We start from the raw sequence: 16,951 nt of genomic DNA on the forward strand, positions 1-16,951 counted from the left end.
GATGTGAGTGTGGTTGAAGGCTGAGGGATAGAATGGAGATTTCCGTATCAAAAGCGAATAAGGTCCTCAACGTTGTGGCAGTTGTGTGCTATTCTGGTGTAGGAATAGGTTTGAAAAAATAGGAGAGGGAGGGTACTGATGGTTTGTTTTATTTTATTTTTTAAATCTTCAGTGTTACAACTTGGTTAATATATTTAGTTCAATCGTCCTCCTCATTCTTTGCCACTCTCTCTCTAGTGCCGGTATCGACCGGTGCTGATGTAATCGGCTCCTTTATTTTCGTTTAGCATTTACCACGCGCTTTATTCGCCTTTTTAATCATTGCCCTATGTCACGTGGGCGCGAAACCCACGTGAGCCGTATAAATATACGTACACGCAGACGGATGTCTGTGTACCCCCTTCATTCTTTTACTTTGATCTTACATGCTTGCGGGGGAAAATATCTTTTTCATGTATGTTTCAAAGTCTTTCCGCCTTCAGGACCTCTGCCTCTTTCCCAGAGAGAAGAGGGTGTGTTGAGTTGTTTCGGAAAGAGGCGCATAAAGGAAAGATGGGAAGCGAAAAAAAAACGGAAGAAAACGATTGAAAGGTGTGATACTGTGGTGTTCCACGAGTGCTTCACAGTGTTAAAGGGGGAAAAGAAATGAAAAATAACACGCAGAAAGAATAAGAATTTAAATGATAGGAACGTACAAAATCTGAAATGTTGATTGGGGGGTGCATATTTGTGTGTTGGGGTGGGGAGAGGGAACGTTTGGTAAGAAGGGAGAGGAGATGTTACAACAATTCCTTCTGTGAGGGTGGCTCATGCTGTGTTGTATGTCCCCCAGTGTGCAAAGAGGCGTTTGTGGCTTCTCTTCCACTGCTGCGCACACTAGAATCTCCTTCAGCTGTTGACTACCATGCTGTTGGGGGTTCTCCCTCCCTCCTTTCTTTACGTCCCCTCACTTTTTTCCCCTCATCAGATCGTAGAGGAGGGCCCAGAATCTTCGGTGCTCGCTGAGGTCCCTGGTTGTCCCGCTCTGATTTGCTTTGGCGTGTACATCTTTTCTAGTACGTCCCAAGTGCCTTCACGGGAATGCGCGTGCTTTGGCCACGGACAGCACTACTGGTGCGGGAACGATTTCATTATTTTTCTTTTTAACCTTTAACTTTCGCTTTACTACGTGTCCGTAGTGCCCAGCACATGAAGGCTGCTTTTGTGTCGTTGTTTTGGTGGCATGCCTATTTCTTCCCCTAACCGTTTCTTTCTCCTACCGTTAAACTTGTTCATGTATTGCGCCAGAGATAGACAATTTTCCTACGGCAATAAGTCAAGAGTGAATAAATAAGAGAAAATGGCTCTTTCAGAGAAAGCGTGTCTCCGAATCCGCGTAACGGTGTACACAATATTCCTCATTTCGTACCTTGTGGGAGCCGCCGTATTCGTCCGAAAGTTTTCAAACTTTATGGCCGCCTCGGGGTTTGTAGCCGCCTCCATTTTCATCGGCCTGGCAATCGCCATGCACGTTATGGGAACTGAGGGACTTCAGAGCCGCATCCAACCCAGGAGTCTTAAGCGAGTCGTGATTATGGGCGTTCTTGTTGCAGCGGATGTTGCCTTACTGACTTTGTCAATCTACACGCTTGTGGTTGGTATTAAGAGGCGCGAAAAGTGGACGGGTGAATCCAACTTCTGCTCCTGCACCGCCATGGTGTGCGGGTTGAAATGGTGCTCTGTTTGTGTGTACCTTCTTTACCGCTCCGGCACCCCATCTAACCCACCCGAATTCGACAGTTTACGTAAGGGGGAAGAAGACGGTAACGGAAAGGAGGGCCCTCAGACGAGCATGTTGTAGGACACCTGAAGCGCATCAACAGCGGCACCCTGTCCGTGATGAAACTCCCCACTTCTATGAGAGAATGAAGAAAAGACTCGCGTGAAGATACAGACTAAATCTGGCAGCAGTAAAGTGTGTGTGTGTGTTTTAAAAAAGTGAAGACGTGTGGATTAATGTGTTAACGTTTTAAGCAAGACATGAGAGAGGCAAAGGGGGAAGAGTGGCAGAGTACAGTTATCTTTTTTGTGTGTGCGTTGTTCTTATCGTTTTCTTCCGTTAAATTTGTTCAAGTTTACCTATATGTATACGTGTACACGACTCAATAGATTGCGGTCGTGTTTACTTGTCCGTTAATATATTTTACGATCGTGAATTCTGTTTCTGCGTGTAAAAGGCGTGCAAATAAAAGGAGCATGGTGAACTCACTAATAACTGAATGAATGACTAATTGTGAAGTAAGGTGCTGTCGAGGAAGTATGGGGGTCTTAACTGTAAAATGGCATCTCACGAGTTCCGTGGGAAGGTATTAGGGGATAAGCAATCAAACAAATTAGAAGATCTTCTTTTTCTTGTGTGTTTTATTTTAGGTATTTTATTGTTATTGTTCCAACTTGGCTCATCTTTATTTTTTTCCAACCTATCAACGAGGGAAGATGGGGAGAAGAGGGGTGGTTCCACCGTCTACTTCTTCCCCTTGCGACGCTTCAACATTTTTCCATTCAACTGATAACACCAGTGGTGACGACGGTGTAATTTCCTTTGATATTTTATTGTCTCCTCTTCTGTTTCACCTGTAACCAACTCCGGCACTGTCGTCGTTTTTTTTTTCTCCATCTCCGTATATGTGAGAGTGCCCACTGCATTTCACTCCTCGATTTTTTCTTTTTTGTTTTATTTCCCTCCATTTGCATTTTCCTCGTTCCGGACTGTTGTTGTTCACTCTCCGACAATTTGTTGAAATACAACGTGAGGGGGTTCTCATTGCCGTCACCCCTATTGTATGCTACTACGAGCTTCATGGGTATGGGTCTCACCGGGATATGCCTCGCACTATTGGTTGCAGTTTTCTCCTACACTGTGAACTGGGCACACTTCGACTTTAGTCTCGAGAGTAAGAGCCCGCATAACAGCGGCTGTTTGGAAAAGCCGCTTTGTGATGGCCAGGTCAGTTTTATGGGGAGAGTTAAATGCCAGCTCTTCACCTACCCCGTCGATGTGGATAGACACGACTACAAGCGTGACGTGATGGGGAGGTTGGCAAGGCTCTTGCAAAAGGGTCTTAAAGGACAACCGCATGTGGTTGAGGGTGTAAAGGGAGATATCGCGGTCAAACTAGCAAATCCGGGAAGGCCTTTAGTGTTACACTTCGCGGGTGACAATGGGGTGGGGAAAACGACGCTTGCGCAACTCATATCCCTTGCTCTCGCCTTTCGCTGCCGCGACATGTCGTGCCTGGTGGGTGATACCTCCCTTGTGCTTTCCGGAGTAAGCTACGACGGTTACTCAGTAACAGACTTCCGCAGCGATGTGGTGCAGAAAATTGTGGAACACGCCAAGCGGTATCCACGAAACGGTGTTGTTATAGTCAACGACTTGAATGGCTTGCATCCGGATCTGGTGCGCGTTCTCCTTCCGCTATTCGGTAGGGCAACGACATTCCCCGAGGCCTCTGACGCGCCACTCAACTACTTGACGGTGATAATAACAACAGACTTTGGTCGCCAAGGGCGAACGCGGGGGAAGAGCTTATCAGATATGCGACGTATCGTAGAAAGTGATTTTAAGAGTCTCTACTCGCAACTTTCTTCGTCTATGATACAAACCTATCCTTTCCTACCAGCGTCGTTGTCGACTGCGAGGGAAATAGTCCGAGCAACCGTCGATGGGTACCGCTGTGATAGTCGGCACGGGATTGGCAAACTGGATGTTGATGATGAGGTAGTTGAGTGGTTTATTGATTTGGTGAAGGACGATTTACCAGCGGAAAATGGACGTTGTGTTTCCAAAGCCGTGGTTGGAGTCGTTGGGCCCGCCGTGTTGCAACATCTCTCCAGCAGGTTACCGAGTCTTGCTTCGCTGCGTGTGGTGCTTGATAGCGACGGCTCAGTTGCCGTGCGCGAGAACTAATGGTCACATTATTTGGGGGCTTGGTCCCCGTTCGCCATCTCTCACGCGAGTATACTTGAGTCGTTTAGTGTGTGCCAGTTTTTTCACAGACTGGGGAAATGCACACTTCTATGGAGAGAACGTACACACGTGTGCACATTCGTCCGTTCTTATCCTGCCATTCTTGTGGAGCGTTTTTGTTTTCTTTCCAGTGTTTCATCTTTCGCTGCATTTTCGTGTTCTCTTGGTCTACCAGCGCATCCAGTTCTCAACTCTATTCTATTTGAATTGTTGTTTTAGAAAGGATCCACAGCGAACCATGCCTCCAAAGTTTGACCCCAATCAGGAGATCACAGTCGTCGTCCGTGCTGTGGGTGGTGAGGTGCCTGCAACGGCGTCACTCGCCCCCAAGGTTGGTCCACTCGGTTTGAATGCGAAAAAGATCGGTGAGGACATCGCCAAATCCACGAAGGACTGGAAGGGTCTCAAGGTTACGTGTCAGCTGCGCGTTAAGAACCGTGTGGCTACCGTCGTCGTCACGCCATCCGTCGCCTCAAGGCTGATCCGTGCGCTGAAGGAGCCACCGCGTGATCGCAAGAAGGTGAAGAACATTAAGCATGACGGTAACATCGCCTTCTCTGAGATTCTGAAGATTGCGAAGGAGTCCGCGCCGAACTCTATGGGCGCCAGCATGAAATCTGTGGTGATGGAGGTACTTGGCACTGCCGTTTCCATCGGATGTACCATCGACGGTGAGCACCCGCGCGCGATTCAGGAGAAGGTTCAGGAAGGTAAGCTGAAGGTCCCCAACTAAACTTTGGTGGGTTCCTTTTTTTTCCTTTTGTTATTTATTTAGTTTTGTTTTTAACCATCCAATTGTTAATATCTAAAAGGAAAGGGGGTGGCCGGCCCTCCCACAAGCCACCCATGCGGGTATCAGCTCTCTTTCTCAAGTGCATAACTGATGTGTCTCTTTTTGCAACCCTCTCTGTTCGTCTGCTCATTTTTTCTTTTACCTTTTCTTTATCTTCACATCGCTGAATCGCGTGCTGAACAACACTACCAAATACATTAGAACACACAATGGGGACCATCAGCCGCCCTGGAGGGATGCGGCCCAAGTGGCACAAGAAGCGCATAAAGCGCTTAAAGCGCCGACGACGACGCATGCGCCAGCGCTCCAAGTAAGCGCCCTGATGCATCGGTGAACATTCCTCGTGGTGCCGTTCAGTGCTCCTTTTTTGCGAGTTTCGCACGCCGAACTCCCGATCAACGAAACGCATGCACATGTGCGTGCAACCTATTTATGGGTACGGAAACAAAGCATTTGATGTCTTCCCCCCTTTTTTCGTCGTCTAGTTACCTTTCCATTTTTCTACTTCTAGAGTGGAAACAAGTGTCAATGTTTTCTTCCCCTTTGGAGGTATGCCTGTGCTATAATGTTCCTTTCTTATATTATTGTCTTGGCTCTCACTCCTTTCTAACTGCTGTGGGCGACAGTCATACGCGCCCGGTGTTTGACTGCCGTCTGCTCACTTAAACCAACCTCCTGTTAACGCTTTCTCTTTTTTTTCTTTTGCGCTGCCTTTGTTTGTAACGTCTAAAACTACCAAATACATTAGAGCACACAATGGGGACCATCAGCCGCCCTGGAGGGATGCGGCCCAAGTGGCACAAGAAGCGCATAAAGCGCTTAAAGCGACGACGACGACGCATGCGCCAGCGCTCCAAGTAAGTGGACAGTCGAACCGCTGAACGATCCCGCGGTCGGGCGAATCAGTGTCGCTCACTCGTCTTGTCGCGCATGGATTCGTGGCAGGGGAACAACCCAAGTGTGTATTCACCCTTATGATTTGTTCCTTTTTTTTTCTTCTGTTTTTGATACGCTGAGGAGCGGCCCTTTTTTCCCGTGTGGTTTGTTCTTTTGTTAGCGCTCTCCTTCAATACTGCGTGGTGTTCTGTTCACCGTACGGCAGTAAACCATCTCGGGGGCGGGGGGGGGGGTTCCCTTTTCCAAGGCTCACCTCACCAGAAGCCCGTGACAGTTTTTCTTACTTTCTGCATCTTTCTTATCGACGGACGGCTCCTCATTGCTTTTTCTTTGCTTCCTTGCTTTCTTTATTTACTCTAGTCAGAAGGTGAAGGATGGGGACCATCAGCCGCCCTGGAGGGATGCGGCCCAAGTGGCACAAGAAGCGCATAAAGCGCTTAAAGCGCCGACGACGACGCATGCGTCAGCGCTCCAAGTAAGCGCCCTGATGCATCGAAAAGAGGTGCAATAAAGCGCGCTGGCGGCCGCCTCGGCGCCCCGTTTGGTCCGATACCTGGTTCGTACTGAGCCATCTCGCGCCTTAATATTTTTCTTTTGTTCTGGGAAGGCGTCTTAGGAGGGCATCCGATTGTACCGTTTCAGTGTTTTTGGCTGCTGCTTCTCCTCTACTACTATGTTTTGTCTCCTTCAGTTTTTTCCCTCTCATTCTTTGCCTCCCTTTTTGCAGGCTCCTGCAATTGGAATGGCTACGAGGTTTTGGAAGAAGGTCAACTGCCAGAGGATGGGGGAAGAAGTCTAAAAGTAATCAGGGGAAAAGACAGCAGCAAAAAAAACATAACGGAATGTCTGGGTGAGTTGAGGCCCCTCTCGGGTGCCCGCCAACGTCACACTCTGGCTGTCTGCTTTTTTTTTTGTTTCGATTTCTCGCCTACAATGTGGACGGTAAGGGCCGCGTGCTTTCTTATTTTTCTACACAACTCATCTGTGCACCTTCACCACCATTTCTCTTTCTTCTGCTTTCCCCTGTAATGTTCTCGCTTCTGAAAGGCCGTAACTAATGCACCCGCGATTGTCGGGGCAGGGCGTGTTTCCTCGCTATGGTGGCGGGTGGATGCATCAGTTCGGTCACGTGTACGCCCTTCAGCAGGAGCTGCTCAACGCTGAAGCAAACAACTGGTTCCGTGCGATGGAGTTGTGGCACACCGCTCGACACGAAGGGGTGGCAATGAATGTCTCCCACTACACAAACATCCTTCGCCAGTGTGTGCCTCCGACTGCATGGGAGGCCTCATTGATGGTATTGAAGCAAATGAGGCGGGAGAACATCCGACCAGATGTCGTTGGTGTCGGTTGCGCTCTTGCAGCCTGTGCTGACGCCAACCGCAGTGAGGAAGTGGAGAAAGTGTTTAGTTGCTTTAGCGGCAAGCTAAAGTTGGATAGTATTTGTTACCTTGCGCTCATTAAAGCCAAGATGTCCCGTGGAGGGTACGCTGAGGCTCTGGCTGTTGGAAGAGAACAAGACGCTGATGGGGTGCCTTTTCTTCCACACACGTATACGCACTTACTCGAAGCGGCGGAGGTGGCTGACGATGGTGAGATGGCATTGGAATTGGCGAGGCGGATGAGCAGCGAGCAGTGGCCGGTGTCCGATCGGGGACGGGAGGCACTCAAAAAATTGAGCACCAGACACCATTGGGAGGAAGTGGCGGAGTACAAACAGTTTGTGGCAGTTGAGGATCATAAGTTATCGCTGCCCCCCACTTTACCTCGTGGTTGACATTTCGATGGGCAGCGAGGGATGGAGGAGGGGGGAACAGCAGCGAAATATGCTCTCAGCGCTGTTGTTCGTGTTCGAATGGAAAAATTTAGTCAGCATCATGGGGCAGCGGTCCTTTTGTTTGCTCTTCACTGGCGCGAGCATTGTCCTAGGTTTACGTCCATGATATTTTTAAATGTCCCTTCACTTTACTTCATGTAATTGCCTTTGTTTTTGTTTTTGTACGCAAACAAATATGCCAAAAGGAAATAGAGATAGGGTGGAGGGACTGAAGGAACGCGGCATCCCCCAATAATATGCCCCCTAAGAGACCACCCCGCGCGCGTCGCACAAAAGAGAGTGCGAAGGCCGTAATATCACCCCAAGAAAAGCCACTGACGTCGTCGTCTTCTGGCGAAGCGTTGGGTGGTAGTGGTAATGAAGTAAAAAGAACAAATAAGACACCGGTTGCTAGAGTCGCGCGCCCACTGAGCAGTCCGTCCGTTCGTGCAGTGAGTGAAAAAGCGCCGAGCCCAACGGGCTTCGGACCATGCCATGTAATTGGTGTCCTTTTAGCTGTTGTACTCACGTGTGTTTGGTCCATTTTCCCCCCGTGGGATGCGACCGATGCTCCTCCTTGCCACTGTTTCCCAGCGGGAGGTGAAGTACAACAGGCCATTGCGAGCAGGATGTTTGGTGTCACTGGCATTCATCTTCGGGGTGCCGGCCACTCCGCCGTAGAGGAGAGTTTAAGGGGGCTATCATCGTGCGGAAAGCTGTACACACTAGAAAACCAGTTTGACGGCGTTGGTTCGTTTATGCAACGTTTGCAGCATGATGCCAAAGGGACGCGTTGTGTTGTTTGGTTGGTTAAGGACCTTTCAGTTGTAAAGCATGTTGACAACGCGTTGAAGGAGCTTCTAGAGGATAATACACTTCGCGGGAATCGTGTTCTCCCCGATGGGGCGCGTGGCCTGTTTATCATGTTGTCCAATCAGAGCCGAGAGGAAATAAAAGGGTCGCTGCCTCACCGTGTTGTTCACCAGTTCCGCACAATCAACCTTCCGGCGAAGAAATGAGACATCATTTCTTTTATTTGATCTCGTCAATTCTTTTTCCTTCTTGGCTGGACCACTTGGTAACGGTGTGGCCGGGGACGTTTTGACGCGTTTCGTTGCGGGTTGTTCGCTCAACACACGCTTGTGCTCTACCGCCACGCAAGATTTCGTGCTGAATGAATCTCATCCATTGTTTTTTTATTTATCTCTGCAACTGCTGCGGCTGCTGCTACCACTACTACTAATCATCTGTTCATTTGTCTATACCACATACACCATAAACCCCCCTCCAAACTCTGGATATGACTGTCATTATATTCAAGGATGGGATTTTGACAAACGTGCTCAAAAGCTTTACTTTCCTTTAGGGGGTTTTAAACAGAACATCGGTGACAGTAAGAAATACAGACATCAAAGCTTTCCGGAATAGGGAGTCTTCGTAAGGGTTAGGTTGTTGCTGGCTTTGGTACTACCTACTTTCCTTGTGCCAAGTTAATTTTTCTCTGTGTGACATATGTTCCGCACTGTTCCTCGTTATGTTAGTTCAATGCTGCGGGAAGCGGCGGCTGCACAACTCGCAGCAATCAAGGAGGCTGGTACATACAAGGTGGAGCGAGTTATTACATCCAAGCAAAGCTCCACCATCAATGTCTCGACCGCTGCTACTCCGGTTTTGAACTTCTGTGCGAATAATTATCTTGGCCTTGCGGACCATCCGGAGGTAATCCAGGCAGCGAAGGATGCGTTGGATTCGCACGGATACGGTTTGGCGTCGGTGCGCTTCATCTGCGGTACCACAGATATCCACAAAAAGTTGGAGCAGACGATGACTGAGTTTTTGGGGATGGAAGACACCATTCTTTACCCAAGCTGTTTCGATGCAAATGCCGGTGTGTTTGAGGCACTTCTTACTTCAGAAGATGCGATCATCTCAGATGCACTGAACCACGCGAGCATCATTGACGGCGTACGACTTTGCAAGGCGGAGCGCCACCGCTATGCGCACCTGGATATGAAGGAACTTGAAACTGCGCTACAAAAGACTCAGCATAATCGCATTCGCCTCATTGTCACAGATGGTGTCTTCTCCATGGACGGTGACGTTGCGCCGCTTGACAAAATTGTTCAGCTTGCCGAAAAATACAACGCAAACGTAATGGTTGATGATTCTCATGCCAGTGGCTTCATGGGTCCGGGAGGTCGCGGCACCCCGGCCCTGTTTGGTGTTATCGACAAGGTAGACATCCTGAACACGACACTTGGCAAAGCCCTTGGTGGTGCCAGTGGTGGTCTTTCATCAGGTTGCAAAGAAATCGTCGATCTTCAGCGTCAAAAGGGTCGGCCATATCTCTTCTCCAACACCATCGCTCCTGCAGCTGTGGGTGGTACGCTCAAGGTGATGGAGCTGTTGCAAACCACCTCTAGTGCGCGGAAGCAGCTGCAAGATAACACACATCTGTTTCGTACTGAAATGAAGAAAGCCGGCTTCACACTCAGCGGGCACGAGGAATGTCCCATTGCTCCAGTTATGCTATACGAAGCACGTATTGCTGCTGAATTCGCTGCTAAGATGATGGCTGAAGGAATTTATGTAACAGCGTTCAGTTACCCTGTAGTGCCCAAGGGACAGGCTCGTATTCGAGTGCAACTCTCTGCTGCTCACACTACAGAAGACGTGAAGCTTGCCGTTGATGCTTTTACAAAAATCAAGAAAGAACTTAACGTGTAGGGTCCGGTGATGGTAAATCGTGGAATAGAAAGCGGTGCTCGGCGTCATTAGCATCAGTTTTCAACAGAACCAAAGGCACAAGATGCTCTTTGAATAGTCATTCGAATTATTATAAAGAAGCATTTGAGAAAGGGATAATTGCGTGCCACCCCTACTTCTCTTTTTTTTTTTCATGAGCGTGTCTCTTTCCTTTCTTGTTTTTTATTTAGTTTGTATTCTTGCAACGTTCCGTCGACATTCTGCGAATGCACAATGTGTTTAGAGAAAAATGACCATACAAGGTATATTTTATCTCCCTTTTCTGCCCCGGGGGGTGCGATATAACACGGCAAAGAAAGAATATAGTCGGATGTGCGTGAGTGTGATAACTTTTCAATTTCTTTTTTTTTTTACTACGGCAAAAGAAAGAATTTAGCGACTGAAGCGAGCCCAAAGAAAGCCGGTGGTGGCAAAAAGAAAAAAAATTAAATCCCGTAAAATACCAAGTGGGAAAGGGTGCGATAATTCATGTTGACACGAATAATAAGAGAGGAGTTCGTCTTTTTTTTTTTCTTTTTGGTGAGTCTGCTTTTCAGGTGTTTTGCAAAACGGTTTGTTAGCGGTCGGGTGTATTAGCTTTGTGCTTGTGTGTCGAAGAAGATGATGATAAGGAGAGAAACAAAACCACCAAGGCGGCGAGAAGTGAATAAGCGGCAGAATTGAGGTTTCAGTTTCTGTGCCTGCACTATCTTATTTTATTTTTTCGGGCTTTCAGTCCCTGTCACACATGCGTGTAACCTACGGGCGTTTGCATATTCCTTTCCACTTGTCTCTTCATTATGTTACGTTATGTTTCTTCTTTCTTTTCCCTCCCTTTTGATGTGTTGATATGTGTTCGTTCAGGATCGTGCCCTCCTCTAGGCGGCACACACACACAAAAGAAGGAAGAAAAAACAAAGGGACACCACACCGCGTCGTTACCTGTAGGTTTTGATTTGTTGATTTTTTCCCCCTGATCTGTAGCTTTGTTTATTAACTGTGAGCCCGCCGCGTCGCCGTGAAGGGCTCCCTCTCCGTGGACTGGCGTGAACCTCTTCCCTTCCGTTCGTAAACGGTATGGCACAACTTGACCAGTTGCTTGAGGAGTATCTTCGCGTTATTAACGCGAAGGATGGCGAAATCCACGAACTCATCCGCGTGCTTGAGGAGCTACGGTGTGAAGGGAAGAAGAAGGATGAGGCTCACAAATCACATGCCCAAAAGATTAGCAACGAGTTAGATAAAGTTATGAGGAAGGCGAAGAAGTTGGAACAAAAGAACCGTACATGCGAAGATCAGATAGATAAACTTGTAAAGGAGAATGAAGCTTTGAGTATAGACTTTCAAAAAGTGCAACACAGTTTAATAGATGCCGAAAAGATCATAGAGGAAAATAAGAGAGCGCATGAGGCCGCGCTTGAGGAACTCCAGCAGACTTATAACGGTATGGTCTCCAAATTTTCGACGGAGCGGGAAGAGTTGAAAGCCCATCAATCGGAACTTCAGAAAGAGCTTGAGGAAGCTCTGAAATCTGTGGATGAATGTAGGCTGAAGGAGGAAGAAATTCGAAAACTGGAAGTGAGGATTGCCGCGTTAACGCAGTCAGTGGAAGATGCACGGGGGGAAATGCAGTCGATGGTTCCTGCGGAGCGCGTTAAGCAAATCGTAAGTGAACATGAAGAGGAGTTGCGCACAGTAAGGAAAGCCTGTGCCGAAGAGTTTGACGAAGTTTCCGCGCAGTTATCTGATGCTCAGAAATCGGGACGCAAAATGAAAGAAAAACTCAAAGAACTGAGAGAATCATATGGTCAGTTGAAGGACAAGCTGGACGAAACTACTTGCGAGCTGGAAGAAGTTCGCAAACTTCGTCAGAAGGAGCAAGAAACTCACAACGAGGTGCGATCCAGGCAGCAGGAAGAAATTGAGCAGGCTATTCACGCGGCCAAGTCATCGACAGAGAAGCTGTGTGCCATGACTGGCCAATTGCGGCAGTGCGAAGTTGACGCGCAAACTATGGAGCAGCGATGGAAGGAAGTGTCGGCGACTCTTGAGCAGGAGCGCAGCCGCAACACACGCGATCGTGAGCAGATGAATTCCCAACTGGAGGCGTCTCAGGCTCAGGTGACGGAAATCAAGGCGGAGATGAGTCGGCTGCGCGTCCAACTGGAGCAGGGCGCAACCAAACTGAAGGAATGCCAAGATGCTCTTGCTTCGTCTAAAGAAGCGAGCAGCCGAGCAGCTGCGGATTCGCGAGAGTCAATTGCACTCATCGCCTCTGATCGGGACCGCTTAAAGGAGGACAGGGATCGGGTGGCCTTTGAGTTAAAGGAAGCTGAACATCGGCTAAGCATGGAAAGAGATCGTGCTTCCGATGCGAAAAGAGAGTTATCAAGGCGTCTTGACGATGCTGCGCACACCATAGAGCGGATGCGGGATCAGCTGAAGGACAAGGAGCATCAACTGCAACTGTTGTCAACCGCGCATGAGAAAAAAATCCAGGAACTCGCATTTGAGCATAACAATAAGTTGGGCGACTGCAAGTCCCAGAAGAAAAATGCTATTGATGATGTGCGCAGGCAGCTTGAAGCCGCGAATCTTCGCTTGACCGAAGAAATGTCGGGTAACAAGGCGCTTCAATGTGAACTTAACTCCGCCCGTGAGGCACTGGCCAATGTGCGTGACGAATGCGAAAGGTGGGCCAAGGAAGCCAAGGAAAGCGCACGGCGACTGGAAGCGGCGACATCTGAGGCATCAAGCTTGCGCACGTCTTTAGCAAAGCAACAGGAGCTCCTTGCGGCTGCCGCTGAGCGAGAGAAAACCCTCTGTAAAGCAGCAGAGTACGCCAACGCAGAAAAAGAAATGGAGATCAAGCGACGTGAGCTCCTTGAACGTGCCCTTGAAGACACTAAGAGAGAGGTCGTTGCCAGGCGGGATGAGGTTCAGGAGCTGCGCACAAGGATTGATAAGGAGAATAACAACACTTTAGCGAAAGAACTTCTGGAATGCGAGGCAAGGTTCCGCGAGAGCCAGCGCTCCCTTGAGCGGACACAGCGGGAGATGATTGATGTGCAACGTTGTGGGGAAACGCTACAAGCGACCAATAAGGCGCTTGAAGAAAAATGTCGAGTGGCCGAGAGGTCCCAGCGGGAGGTTGAAGAGGAGCTTCGTCGGTTAAAAGGCGAAATTCTGTCGAAGGAGACGGAGTGTGCGCGGGTAGCGCAGCATGCGCGTGAAGCTGAAGATGCTGCGAAGCAGAGCTGTGAGCATATGGAGCGTGAAATAACCCAACGTGAGACTACCATTGCGGCGTTACAACAGGAAATTTCTGCGCTCTCCGAGGAGCGAACCAAAGTGGCACTGTTGGAAGAACGGATGCAGCACCAGGTGGATATGGCCCGCCGTGACTCAGACAACTTGCAAGCTCGCGTAGAGTTTCTCGAGAGGGAGGTCCAGGATCGTGAGGAGAAAATCCAGCAGAAACACAAGGAGATGTTGCAAACGGTGGATCGCTTACAAACCCTACAGGAGCGCGCTGTGGAATTGGAAGAGGCGATGGCGCCGAAGGAGAAGAAACACACCATGCGAAAGGAGGCGCTTCGTAAGGCGCTTCAGCAAGTGGATGAGGTGAACAAGCTCCGGTCAGAACTGGAGCGCCACCTGGAAAAGGTAAAGGCGTCGCGAGAAGAGGAATCTAGAATTTACAAAGCACAAATTCACCAACAGGATGAACGAATGAGGGTACTCCTGGATAAACATCGGGAGATGGAGCGCCAACTAGTGGCTCAAGAGAGAGATCTCAAAGCAGCAGCAAATGAGCAGATGACGTTGCAGCAACGGTTAGCGGTGATACGCGACAGAGAGCAAGTTAACGTTGGTAAGCACAGCGAGGAGCAACAGAAGATGCAGGAAAAGTTGGATGCAATGAGCAGCGAACTCGCGCGTGCGCACGCCACAATCAAAAGTGTGGAGGAGGAGAAAAACAATTCAGTGTGTGAAGCGAGTGACGTGCAACGTAGGACGGCGGTAAACTCTAACCGCCTACTTATCACCTATGCTGATGACGCATTAATGACCAAAGAGATGTTTGGTGAGTTTGCCATTAGCATCGCCACTCGCCTCTTACGAGGTGTTAATAGTATCGCCAACAAGGGGTGTGACAGCGCCCTTTTATGCATGAGAGAGTACACTGAAGAGGCTGAGAAGCAGCAACTGAGACTTAAACGTGAGATTGATGATCTAAAATACGCCCACGCGGAGCGTGTTCGAAAACTTGAGGAAGAGAATAGTAAGGAAATGGCAAAACAGGCGCAACATCACGCTGCAGAGTTGGCAAAACTACGTCAGGAATTATCCGATGCATCGGCACGTGCAGGCCAAGAGATAGAAAACCAGCTGAAGGATTACCGCCGCAAAGAGGAGCAATTCCACCGTGAGAAGACGGAGTTAGAGTGCGCACGTGTTGAGATGGCTCATCAAATGGGTCAAATCTCTTCACTCAAGGATCAGCTTCGGACCCTTGAGCAGCGTATGGATACCGAACGTATTGCTCTTGAGCAGGAGAAACGCGTAATGCAACAACAGTACGATCGGGCTAGTCGGCGCTTGGATGAGTGTGCAACGGTACAGAGCCAAAGTGAGGTAGAACTGCGTGAGCTCCGGAGCGAACTGACAAATGCACAACAGGCATTGCACGAGAAAGAGAAAGCTTTGCTTGTTGAGCGTGAAAAGAATTCTCAGGCAGTTTACCAACTGGAAGCCGTTAACACTGCGAAGGAGATGCTGTACACACAATTAAATGATGCAAATAGGAAAGCGCTTAATATAAAGCAGCAGCTGTTGTCTGCTCGGCAGGAGGCACAACAAGCAACTGCAGCAGCTACAGCAGAAAGGCAGAGATTAGAGGAGCGGATATCTGATCTTGCGAAGGCGGTTAGTGCCCACGACATGGAGAATCGCCGCCTTGAAGGTCAGATACGCAGTGATGAGAAGAAGTTTATTGCTCTTGAGAGAGAACTGGCGGAATCTCGCAAGCGGGAGGCGGAGATGTCCTGTCAACTGCAGGCTCGAAGGTTAGAAAATTCATCCCTGAGGGAGCGGTGCGCAAACTTGGAGTCGCTCAAAAATATTAATGACGTTACCCTTGCTGAGACTCGTATGCGGGAGAAAGATCTCTTTGAAAAAATAGAAGAAATGCGCAGCGCACAACAACTGATGCAATTGTGTTTCGACAAGCAGCAGGAACAACTGGAGGCAGGACGACGCATGCACGAAGAAGACACAGGTACAAACGAGTTCATGTTTGGAGGTGTCGATTGAAGTGGATGAATTTGTAGTTCAGGTAGTTTCTTCTAGTTGTTTGCCTTGTTTTTTTTTTGTTGTTGCGCCCCTTCTATGAACATAGATACACAGCATAAATTTTTGTGTGTAACCACTCGGTTGTACTTTCTCTCTCTTTTTTGCGGCATTTTTTCATCTTTTGAGGGATGGGGCGGAGTGGACCTTAGCGCACTCTCTCTTTACTTTTTTTTCCATTATTATTATTATTATTATTTTGTTCCTTACACTGTTTACTCCTTCTTTTCATCGTATGAGATAATACGGGACGCAGCGTGACTATATATACAATTATTTTTTTTGAGGTTGTAATCTTTCCGCAAAATCAACCGGAAGAGGGGGTGGTTTCTCCACAGCGTTGTTATTTGTCAGATCACTAATTGCTGCTGCTGCCTTTTGTTTCTCTTCCCCAGTTAACCGTCTAAATTGTAGACCATGCTTTCCTTTTGGATGAATTTTCGAATTTAATTAGTTGTAGTGTTTACTTGTTAGGTTGTCTCTCTTTTTTTTAAAAAAAATAAAAATAGCTTCGTAACCTGCGTTGCTGCATTGCGTGACCCCAAAGCGTCGCGGGTGATTTATTTATTTTATTTTTCTTTAAAAAAGAGGAGAATGAGTTTGTTTGTTTGTTTGTTAAGGAGCGCATTGAAATGCACCGAAGCAGAAAAAAAAGTGATGGTCGAAGCGTGTTGTGGAAAACTCCACGTTGGTAACGTGACGGTTGGCGCTGCTCGCAGCACAAATGTGTAATGCCGTTTTAAATGACGCGTCTCATAGGCTTTGAATATTTAATTGAGAGTTGATGCAACTGACATCTGCGGGCTGGTGGCCTGAAGTGCAACATGAGTCCGTGCGGGAGTGCAGTGATGCCTGACAGCACCAAAAGGAAAAATCAACAGCCACCGGCGGACAAATTTTTTTTTTCTTTTCCTCTATACCTCCTTCCCTCCCTCCCCCCGTTTCTTTGCGTCCCTTCTAAATTTTAATTTAAAATTGTGTTGTTAATATGCCCGGTGAGAAGGTCCATATAAGTTGATCGTTTGTAGGTGAGGAGTCATGGCTGAGTATGCAATGTTTCGAAGTGTCTTCGAATTTACGTATTATTTTTTTTTTTTGGTTACGGATTGTTGGGTGTATCCGCAGTGATGCGTGTTTGCAGGGAAACATGTAAGTGGTAGCTACTGGTTGCTGTTTGTTGTTGTTGTTGTAGAATTTCTCTTTCCTCCACTTTCTTTTCTCGAACTCCTCCTCACATCTGAAGCAATCCCTTGCTGTGCGTGGCAGGGAATAAAGAAGAATACAGGACGAGGATCGTATAGGTGAAGGTGGTTACGTGTTTGTGTTTCTTGTTTTGTTT

The 16,951-nt window shown here is 48.2% G+C and overlaps 10 protein-coding genes across 10 annotated transcripts; 9 read left to right on the forward strand and 1 right to left on the reverse strand.

The window, feature by feature from the left end:
* Positions 1-328: 328 nt before the first annotated feature.
* Positions 329-649, forward strand: TbgDal_VIII6010 (hypothetical protein, unlikely; the record flags this gene model as incomplete). Its single annotated transcript, XM_011777637.1, has 1 exon — positions 329-649. The coding sequence occupies one exon, from the start codon at positions 329-331 to the stop codon at positions 647-649; it is 321 nt and encodes a 106-aa protein (XP_011775939.1).
* Positions 650-705: 56 nt separating this feature from the next.
* TbgDal_VIII6020 (hypothetical protein, unlikely) lies at positions 706-1,005 on the forward strand (the record flags this gene model as incomplete). Its single annotated transcript, XM_011777638.1, has 1 exon — positions 706-1,005. The coding sequence occupies one exon, from the start codon at positions 706-708 to the stop codon at positions 1,003-1,005; it is 300 nt and encodes a 99-aa protein (XP_011775940.1).
* A 334-nt stretch (positions 1,006-1,339) lies between these two features.
* Positions 1,340-1,840, forward strand: TbgDal_VIII6030 (T. brucei spp.-specific protein; the record flags this gene model as incomplete). The annotated part of the gene is made up of 1 exon (XM_011777639.1): positions 1,340-1,840. The coding sequence occupies one exon, from the start codon at positions 1,340-1,342 to the stop codon at positions 1,838-1,840; it is 501 nt and encodes a 166-aa protein (XP_011775941.1).
* Positions 1,841-2,839: 999 nt separating this feature from the next.
* TbgDal_VIII6040 (hypothetical protein, conserved) lies at positions 2,840-3,949 on the forward strand (the record flags this gene model as incomplete). Its single annotated transcript, XM_011777640.1, has 1 exon — positions 2,840-3,949. One exon carries the CDS (start codon positions 2,840-2,842, stop codon positions 3,947-3,949), a length of 1,110 nt encoding a protein of 369 aa, XP_011775942.1.
* Positions 3,950-4,247: 298 nt separating this feature from the next.
* On the forward strand, positions 4,248-4,742 carry TbgDal_VIII6050 (60S ribosomal protein L12, putative; the record flags this gene model as incomplete). Its single annotated transcript, XM_011777641.1, has 1 exon — positions 4,248-4,742. The coding sequence occupies one exon, from the start codon at positions 4,248-4,250 to the stop codon at positions 4,740-4,742; it is 495 nt and encodes a 164-aa protein (XP_011775943.1).
* Positions 4,743-4,776: 34 nt separating this feature from the next.
* TbgDal_VIII6060 (hypothetical protein, unlikely) lies at positions 4,777-5,217 on the reverse strand (the record flags this gene model as incomplete). Its single annotated transcript, XM_011777642.1, has 1 exon — positions 4,777-5,217. One exon carries the CDS (start codon positions 5,215-5,217, stop codon positions 4,777-4,779), a length of 441 nt encoding a protein of 146 aa, XP_011775944.1.
* Positions 5,218-6,756: 1,539 nt separating this feature from the next.
* Positions 6,757-7,476, forward strand: TbgDal_VIII6070 (hypothetical protein, conserved; the record flags this gene model as incomplete). The annotated part of the gene is made up of 1 exon (XM_011777643.1): positions 6,757-7,476. One exon carries the CDS (start codon positions 6,757-6,759, stop codon positions 7,474-7,476), a length of 720 nt encoding a protein of 239 aa, XP_011775945.1.
* Positions 7,477-7,772: 296 nt separating this feature from the next.
* TbgDal_VIII6080 (hypothetical protein, conserved) lies at positions 7,773-8,534 on the forward strand (the record flags this gene model as incomplete). Its single annotated transcript, XM_011777644.1, has 1 exon — positions 7,773-8,534. One exon carries the CDS (start codon positions 7,773-7,775, stop codon positions 8,532-8,534), a length of 762 nt encoding a protein of 253 aa, XP_011775946.1.
* Positions 8,535-9,027: 493 nt separating this feature from the next.
* Positions 9,028-10,242, forward strand: TbgDal_VIII6090 (2-amino-3-ketobutyrate coenzyme A ligase,putative; the record flags this gene model as incomplete). Its single annotated transcript, XM_011777645.1, has 1 exon — positions 9,028-10,242. One exon carries the CDS (start codon positions 9,028-9,030, stop codon positions 10,240-10,242), a length of 1,215 nt encoding a protein of 404 aa, XP_011775947.1.
* Positions 10,243-11,337: 1,095 nt separating this feature from the next.
* Positions 11,338-15,576, forward strand: TbgDal_VIII6100 (basal body component, putative; the record flags this gene model as incomplete). The annotated part of the gene is made up of 1 exon (XM_011777646.1): positions 11,338-15,576. The coding sequence occupies one exon, from the start codon at positions 11,338-11,340 to the stop codon at positions 15,574-15,576; it is 4,239 nt and encodes a 1,412-aa protein (XP_011775948.1).
* Positions 15,577-16,951: the final 1,375 nt, after the last annotated feature.

This window comes from Trypanosoma brucei, chromosome 8 (genome assembly GCF_000210295.1).
Source record: "Trypanosoma brucei gambiense DAL972 chromosome 8, complete sequence".
In the NCBI taxonomy this organism is placed as follows: domain Eukaryota; phylum Euglenozoa; class Kinetoplastea; order Trypanosomatida; family Trypanosomatidae; genus Trypanosoma; species Trypanosoma brucei.